The following is a 9,560-nucleotide window of genomic DNA, read 5'->3' as shown; positions in this document are numbered from 1 at the left end:
TGATGTCACACGCTCTACCAATAGGAGAGCGCAAAACGCCATTAATCCAACCCAGGTTGGTGCAAACCCGGTCGGGCCGAAAACGCTATCAAAGAAAGATATAAAATGATATATCATGCCCATCATGATATATTATTTTATATCTTTGAAACGGAACCTTCGTAGGGTTTACAATTTTACACACATACGCATAAATTTTCGTAATGCATTTTCGTATGGAATTAGATGACCGAGTCTAATTTTAAGAACTCGAGAATGTTTATTCACATAAACTAGTATACCTAGTCTATGAATTAGTTTAGTATTTTAAACATATGTCAACAACCACGCTAATCAATTGAACCCCGGTAGAAAAATTTCGCTGAAATTATACCCAGGTAGCAAGCTACGTCATTTTGACGTCATTTTGACGTCAGCTTGCTACTAGGGTATTCAACGTTTTGGAACACTTTTCAGCAAAATTTCAGCATTTCAGAAAAATTTCAGTTTAATTACAGCGATTTTTAGCAGAAAAATTCATTTTTAGCAAAATTTCAGCAAAAATTTCAAAGATATTTCAGTTCAGTTTCAGCGATTTTTTAGTATGTCAGCTGAAAAATTCACTTTCAATGAAATTTCAGCAAATTTTCAGCAATTTTGCTGAAATGTTCCGATTTTTAGTATGTTAGTTAAAAAATTCACTTTCAAGTGAAATTTCAACAAATCTTTCTGCACAATTTCGCGAAATTTTTCCAAAATATGTGGAATAATTTTAGCGAAATTTTTTCACCAGAGAAAAAGTTCAAAGAATATAAATTTCGGAAGATTAGAATAGTTTCTTAATTACCACAAAATATCTCACTCGCGATTATTCGGTGCATATAAATTTATTTTTAATTCCAATTACGTGGTTTCCATAATACTTCATAAATTGGTTAAATGCAGTCCTATAGACTTCCTAAAAGTTTATAAAAGCTTGCCCGAACAACATTCTTTTGAAACATATGTTATCGAAATACTTAATAAAGAATGGCTCAAATATCAATGTTATCGAAAACTTATGTTGTTTTCAGTTAAAAGAAAATAATGTTACTTCCGCTTATTAATCCATTTTAGGTATTTCCAGATATGATTTTACAGTATTTGGAAGTCTGTTAATAATCTAGTAAGCATACATTAACTGGTAACACCGACAAGATATTATTAAAGATCGTTAACCGTGGACAAATTTTCACGGAAAGTCTCGACAGCCCGAAGATAATTGAAGAATGCTGACATTATCCACAATTAATATAAATTAGCGATTATATTAACATAAATATTTGGATAATACATTATTAAATTCATGATCTATTATTATATAAATGCTCCATAAATAAGTATGTATTCTTGTAATGCTGTAGTATCAATTGTATATTATCGTAAAATTACAATTTTGTCTTTACAATTATCTCTATAATTAATAATCATACTCGGACGATAATATTGAAATCACAGTTAAACTAATTAAAGACAAATAAATAACCCTTCTTGCTTTCTTTTTTATTCTCTCTCTTCCCCTTTTTTTTCTTCTTTCTTCCTCTTCTCTCGCTTTCATCCTTTTCAACTATTCTTTTCAAAGGTAAGCAAGAACCAGAAACAGAAAAGAAGGAGAAAGACAAAAATTAGAATAGGTAGTAGAAATAATGTGGCGCATAAAGTGTCAAGCTAGTTTGCGCTATATAATCTACTATCTTGTCGTTTGAAATTAATTTCGCTTGTAATCAAATGAACAATTGATTGACCTTGATTGTAATGTGCATTATAAAATTATTCAATTAAAAATTTGCTTGAACATTAAACAGTTGTCAATATTCACACATACATTATTATCAAGATTAGGTATGTAAATACTTTTACTTATTTGAAAAACATTATTTATAAGATAAATACAATTATAATTTATATTGCATTCCAACAGTACAGATGCAAATATTTTGTATTTTATGGGAAAAAGTATTTTGTTTCATTATTACTTAGTAATGAAAGATTGAAAGTATACATTTCAAATATTAAGATTGACAATCAATGTTAGTATTTGATCATTATATGGTATAAAAAACTTATAAATTTTTTTTTATTTTGAAAATAAAATACAAAATATAGTGCAAAAACCGTGTTGTAAATACAAGTATTTCAAATATTTGTCAGCCCTGCATACATATTGTTCAAAGTGATTAACGAGTATTAATTAAAAAAATTATATATTCTACATACAGTTTTTAAAATAACTTTTTTCTAATATTGTCAAGCGTTGTTCTAACACATTATAATCTTGACGTAATGATTGTATTTGCTTTAAAACTGAACATTCTTCTAATGATTTTAGAGGTTTAATAGACTGATTAGAAAGTGTATTGAATGATGTCTGATCTTTTGAGATTGTTTGGGATTGTTTCGAATTGTGAGGCTGTTTTGGGAGCATGGGCACATAGTTTGCATAATCTTCTTGAGGAGATTCAACGTTCATTATGCTCATCTTTTCAGGTTCCACGATTTTTACTGATGATCCTGCACTGTCATCTGATTTTGGGTGCGATTTTTTTAATGTGCTTGATAAATACTGCAATGATATATTAAACAAAGAGATTCTAGGACCGCACATGTGAACACACAAGAAGAAAGGAAAGAAAACCTTTCAAGCTGGATCTTAAGTGCTTAAATAATTATGTATAAATTTATATACCTATGTAATAATTTATTAAATTACGCACTGAAATAATTTTTTAAATTAATAAATTACTAAATAATTTAATTTGTGATATTACTATTGTAGTCCAATCGATTTGCGTTTCAAGATCGAAAAATTAATTCAGCGCGCAATTTAAGTAACTACATATAGATATAGGTAGTATATAAATTCACATATAATTATTTAAACACTTAGGATCCAGCTTGACCATTAAAGGTTTTCTTTCCTTTTTTGCAATGATATACAGGGTGTCCTGTAAGTTTTTGCCAAGCACTTTTATGTAGATAGAGCGGACTAAACTGAGCCGAAAAGTACTCAAATACTATCAACTTTACAAAAAACTGCAAGACAAAAATTATTTATTTTCTTTTCATAGAAATTTTAAGAATTTTTTTCAGAATTTTTTATCAACTTTTTAGTACTACATTTTCTTATTTTTATTAACATGAAAAAATATGGTATTAAAAAATTCTGAAAAAATTCTCAGAACTTTATGAGAAGAAAATAAACAATTTTTGTCTTTCGCTATTTTTCTGTAAAGTTGATAGTATTTAAGTAAAAAATTATTGAAAACCAATATTCAGCGATTTTTAATAATTAATATCTCGTTAACCATTGCGAAAATTGCAAAATGGTAGATGACCTTTCGACTCAGTTTAGTCCGCACTATCTACATAAAAGCGCTTGGCAAAAATTTATGGGACATCCTGTACTTTATGAAATTAACAATTCTTGACATAACTTAACAAATCATTATTATTTTTTAACACATTGCAACCATTATTTTTCTGTAGTTTCATAGAGCATATTTATATATATTAAGTTATATTACATTTTTTTGGATTAGGTTCTCGTATACTCTTCTTATATATTTATCTTCATTTTCTTTATTTTCTTCTTCGTCTCTTTTCGATTTTTCGTTCGCGTAGTCAAATTGTTCATGCATATATTCGTCACTATTCGGTCTTTCATTCCCATCGTCAAATTTTTGCTTGACAAAGCTCGGCTTCAAGTTCCTATTTGCCGTTGCAGAAGGCACTGACTGCAACGTAGAACTCTTTCTACTTTGACCATCCATATATAAATCATCATCACACTTCCATACTAGAATTTGTCGATCCGTGCTACCAGAAGCAAAAAGCTCACCATTATTTGAAAATGCTATACATGTTACCTTATCCTTATGTTCCTTGAGAGAATTAATTAGACGACCGTTTAAAATATCTAAAATCTAACCGATATTGCTTGTTACTAGCAGATAACAATTTGATAATAATTTATTGAAACCACTGTATGAAATCAAAGTTTCAATTAAAAGTACCTTCACTGAGTAATCATCAGACGCTGTTAATATAAACTTCTCATTTGGATGAAATCTGATCATATTTACACGTCCGTCATGAATGCAACGCTGATACGAAGAATTTGTTCTTAGATCAAACAATTTAATACCCCCATCCACGTTTGCTGATCCGATAATTGTATCGGTTGGATGAAACTCTACATATCTAGCGGAAACTAATATAGAAAAATTTTACTTTAAGTTTCTAAAAGATGAAATTATAATGCATTTGACAAACCTTTCATATTAAAAGTTGTGACACATTGTCCGCTGGAAATGTCCCATATTTTTATTGTTTTGTCATTGCTACATGATAGTAAAAGTTTTCCATCGGGAGAAAATTTAGCGCATGTGACCCAATGTGTATGTCCACTAAATACCTTGAAGTAGTTTTCACGATAAGTTTCCCAAAGCAATACATTTTTGTCAAATGACCCGGAAACAAACTAAACATATCAATAAATAATTACGTAAATCGCCTATTGCAAGAATCTGATTTGTTAATATTGTTAATAATTAATAAAACGTAAAAATTACCTTATCTCCCTTTGGACTAAATTGTACCGATCTGACGAAAGAACGATGACCTCTGTATTCTGTGAAATTTAAGTGATCTTCGAAGTTCCAAATTCTGATAGATTTATCTGTAGAAGCAATAGCTATAGAGTTACCATCTGGTGAATAGCATACATCTAATATAGGGGATGTGTGGGCTTCAAATCTTTTATAACTCAAATCATTTAGTTTCCACAATGCTAACTCTGTATCCAGGCTACTCGATACCAATGTATGATTTTGTGGGTGGAAGCTTAATGCTGTAATGTCATCGTCGTGACCTTTCCACTGTCCGTATAAGAACGTCGTATATTTAGAGGCAGTCTTTTCCATTGTCCTAACAGCACAGTAAAATAATCCACAATAATAAAGAAATTATTAAAAGAAGAAATGAATCCATAATAGTAAAAAAATAATTAATTAAAAGCAAAATTATACATGACATATAGTGAAATTTTATTTTTAATCGTAATTTACGAATTATATTATACGTATAAATGTATGATTAGAATTAGTTTAACATAAATATATATAATAATCCTAAATATATATATATATATAATAATATCCTAAACATATATAAAAATATATGTAATCCTAAAAATTTGTGTTTAAAAAAATATTAAACGTGAAGACACCTTCATGATTCTTTAGTATTTTAGATTAACAACGCAATTATCGCGAGGATATAAAAATTAACGATATTGACTGGTTCAATGCGAATATTGTATTCTTTATTCGATTTAACTGTCCTATTTAATTAACATTTCTATTTCTTAATTACGAATCATTTATGAGAGAATATATTGTCCATAACAATATTATTTTATACTTACAGAATATCTTAGCGAAAACGCTGTGTCCAAACGTTACAACTGTCGATTTCTTTTTCCAAGTAAAACAAGTCTGTAGATTTAGGTATGTATTTCGAACAAATATCAACTACGCTAATCAATTGAAGTTACAAAGAAATAAATTTTGGAGTGATCTGAATAGTAGTCCTACCACAAAATATTCCAATAATAATGTAATTATGCCATGTACATGCATACATGATTTTACTTTTAATTTCGACGGTAGTTGCTTCATAAATTAGCTGCAATCAACCGCGCAACCTTGACTTCCTAATTTTAAAAGTTTGTTTATAGGTCAAATACAGCCTTTTGAAAGTTAAAAGCGTTCTACAAACGGATATTTTTTTCAAGTAACTAAATAACGTTAGTTTTTGAAGTCTATTGGCTCATTTTAATTATTTCCGAATGGACTGTCGGGCTCGTCGTTATTCATCGAATACTTGAAAATGTTTTAAAAATTATCTTAAGATCTTCAGATACTGTACGATTATATCATGAACTAGTCAGACGCCAATTGATTATCTATTTATAGATATTATAATGATAAAACTAAAAGTTTCATAAAAAACATGTTATGATTTACGTTCAAAGCATCTCATATTATTTACTGTAATAGGTAGATGATTTTTACAGCAAGATAGAGTTATTAGGAAAGAAAGTCTTCGTGACCACTTTGCTCGATTTGAGATTTTAGAAACAATCAAGAAATCTTTAGGGATTTATTAAGGAAAATGAGCAATTTATGTGACATATGATTGCAACAGATGCTGTTTAATGTATAGGTATAATATCATGTAATATAGTTTAAAGTACAAAAATAGTATATTTAAAATAATGTAGAATAAAATGTCCAAGCAGTACAAATTACAAAATATATACGTATTTGATTACAATTTATATAAATTTAAATAATGTAACACAAGATACGCTGTGTTTTTTGGGTATATATAAGATGTGTCAAATTTTTAAATGTTAAAACTTCGGAAGGTTACAGAGGATCAGTAAAATGAAGTCTTTTATAGATTTTCCTATTTACTTCATTTTGGAGAAAATCACAAAAACAAAAAAAACAAAAAAGTTTTTCATTTTTTACTTATTTATTTGTTATTTATGTATTGTATGTGTCACTTCCTTAATGAAAGTATTGTTTAATCAGGAAAATCATCAGAACACTATTCAGATAGCAATTATGTAACTTTTTTCCTAAGATAAAAATGTGAAAAGTGAACAATTTCTCCATTACTTTTAATGATAAAATTTTCGGTTTTTACATTTTCAGCTTAGTGAAAAACGGGCTGTTAGTACAATGCTTGCATTGCTGCAAAAAATCAATATTTTGAAGAATGCTTTAATTAAGGAAAGACAACATAAATAAATAAATAAATGTGTAAATGAATAAATAATAAATAAGTAAAAAATAAAAACGTCTTTTTACAATTTTTTCCAAAATAAAAAAAATGAGCACATCTCTAGAAAACTTTTATTTATCAATCTTCTATACGTTTATGAAGTTTTGACATTTAAATAGGAGATATCCTGCATAATATAAAGCATTGAAACACTACTTGTTAGAAAATTTCTTTCATCTTTGTATATACATTATAACTATTCATTTAAAATTCTATTTGGAAAACAAATTGTCAATATTGCACACACATATTTACATATTATTCTATAAGCTGAAGGAATTAGTTTGTTAAGTATCTCTTATAATACTGTAAAGCATTATTCTAATACATTCATAATGTGATATAATAATTGTACTTGATCACAGAATGTTTTAATGGATTGATTCAACGTCGGCAACGGATGATGTTTGATTTTGTTGAATTAACATGTTTTTACACAACGGAAAAGAACCTTTCCAGAAAATTCTATATCCATATTGATTTAAGTTTCATCTTTCGTTGACAGTTCTTGACTCCTGTATGGTTTTAGATGTGATTTTTCTAATTTATATGATAAATACTGAAATGTATACATCTTATAAAATTAATAGTTCCTGATATAATGTAACAACAAGTTTTTTTAAAATAAAATAACTGCTGCCTTTCAAAATTTAATAAATCAGTTGCATATATTAAGTATTAAGTTATTACTTTCTCTTGATCCTGCTTGTTATGTATATCTTGTACTTGTTCGCTGCTGTTTGATTTTTCCACATTGTCAAATTTTTGTTTGCTAGAGATTTCCGTCATCAAGTTCCTGTTTGCTATAGATGACATTAACTGTGTAGATATTTTTCTACTTTGGTCATCCACACATAAATTACACTTCCAGATTAAAATTCGTCGATCAATGCCACCAGAAGCAAAAAATGTGCCATCTTTTGAAAATGTTATGGATGTTATGCTAGTACAATGTCCTCTGAGAGTATAAATCGGACGGCCTTCTAGGATATCTAAAATCTAGTCGATGTTTCTTGTTAATAGCAAATAGGATAATAATTTATTGTAACCGCAAAATGAAACCAAAATCTTAAACTACCTTCATTGTAGAATCTACAGACGCTGTTAACATAAATTTACCATTTGGATGGAATTTAATCATATTCACAGGCTCTGTATGAACAGCATAGTGCTGACATAAAGAATCTGTTCTTAAATCGTACAATTTGACACACGCATCTGTATTTGCTGATCCAATAGTCGTGCCGCTTGGATGAAACTCCACATATTTAGCGGAAGCTAATATAGCAAAGTTTTACTCTAGGTTTCTAATATACGAAGCTATGATGCACTTAACAAACCTTTTATTTCATTAAAAGTTTTGACACAACGTCCGCTTGTAATATCCCAGACCTTTATTGTTTTGTCATCGCTACACGATACCAAAAGTTTACCATCCGGAGAAAATTTAACACAGCTTACCCAATATGTATGTCCACTAAATGTCTTGAGGAATTTTTTTTGATATGGTATCCACAGCTTTACACTTTTGTCATTTGATGCAGTAGCTAACTAAAAATTATAATAAACAATTGCATAAACTGTCTATAGCAAGATCTATAACAAAATAGCTAATAATTAGATAATTGAATTTAAGATTACGTTTTCTCCATTTGGACTAAACTGTACTGATCTCACAGCAGAACTGTGAGCCCTAAAGTCAAAGGAATGTCCTTTAACTTTAGGAATCCAAATTCTTACAGATCTGTCTTTTGAACCACTGGCCATAACTTCTCCGTTTGGTGAATAGCACACGTCTAAGACAGCCTCTTTGTGGGCTATAAACTTGTAAGCTGGCTTTAAATGCTTCAATCGCCATAACATTACTGTGTTGTCCATACTACTTGATATGAGTTGATCAACATTTGGATGAAAATTTAAAGAAGTAACTGCACCGCTATGACCTATGAAGTATCCTTGATACACAGGCTCGCAATTAGTCTCTTTCATTGTTTTTTCCATTCTAGGAGCACAATAACATAATAAGAAGAAATAGAAGAAATAAAAAAATAAATAAAAATAGATGAAGCAACATTATACGTGATATTAATATAAAAAAAATTTTTTTGAAATTGATATATATTAATTTTTATCATAATTTGAATTATATTATTTAATAATAATTAAATATTATTAAGTAAATATTAAGATTTAACCCAACATAAATAATAACCTCAAAAATTCATATTACCGGTTAGGTTACACATAATTCCATCAAAAAATAAATGTAAATTAAATAAATGTAAATATGTCACGCATTGTTCATGAATTCTTTATAACGTTTTAAACAACAATGCATTTATTATTGCGAGACAGTGTAAAAATTAATGATACTGACTTGTTTAATACGAATGTTATGTAATTTACTCAATTTAACTGTTCCATTTAATTAATATTTGTATACTCACGTCTTTTAATTATAAACCATTCATGCGAGATGCGAGGTAATACAATCTGGAGACACAGTGGGTGCTTTCCATTTGATGACACTAGTTGACACAAGTTGGCACAAGCGTCGTTCTATCCTTGTCGACATTCAGAGAGTGACAAAGATAGAACGACACTTGTGTCGATTTGTGACATCAAACGGAAAACACCAAAGGTTTGTTCGCGTCGCATACTCCATGCTTCAACATGTTCCTACCATAGCT

At 28.9% G+C, this 9,560-nt stretch overlaps 2 protein-coding genes across 2 annotated transcripts; both read right to left on the bottom strand.

Annotated features, from left to right (window-relative positions):
• Positions 1-3,533: 3,533 nt before the first annotated feature.
• Positions 3,534-4,956, bottom strand: LOC108768385 (POC1 centriolar protein homolog B). Its single transcript, XM_018518786.1, has 4 exons — positions 4,590-4,956; positions 4,291-4,498; positions 4,032-4,228; positions 3,534-3,941 (listed from the first exon to the last, which is right to left on the bottom strand). Exons 1-4 carry the CDS (start codon positions 4,938-4,940, stop codon positions 3,534-3,536), a joined length of 1,164 nt encoding a protein of 387 aa, XP_018374288.1. The 5' UTR covers positions 4,941-4,956.
• A 2,215-nt stretch (positions 4,957-7,171) lies between these two features.
• Positions 7,172-9,374, bottom strand: LOC108768407 (POC1 centriolar protein homolog A). The gene is made up of 6 exons (XM_018518821.1): positions 9,318-9,374; positions 8,512-8,872; positions 8,211-8,421; positions 7,949-8,148; positions 7,561-7,869; positions 7,172-7,429 (listed from the first exon to the last, which is right to left on the bottom strand). The coding sequence occupies exons 2-6, from the start codon at positions 8,869-8,871 to the stop codon at positions 7,352-7,354; spliced, it is 1,158 nt and encodes a 385-aa protein (XP_018374323.1). The 5' UTR covers position 8,872; positions 9,318-9,374; the 3' UTR covers positions 7,172-7,351.
• Between the last annotated feature and the right edge of the window lie 186 nt (positions 9,375-9,560).

Source organism: Trachymyrmex cornetzi, unplaced genomic scaffold, assembly GCF_001594075.2.
Source record: "Trachymyrmex cornetzi isolate Tcor2-1 unplaced genomic scaffold, Tcor1.1 scaffold793, whole genome shotgun sequence".
NCBI classification, from domain to species: Eukaryota; Metazoa; Arthropoda; class Insecta; order Hymenoptera; family Formicidae; genus Trachymyrmex; species Trachymyrmex cornetzi.
The sequence above is the reverse complement of the archived record's forward strand: the minus strand, read 5'-3'. Positions and strand labels throughout refer to the sequence as shown.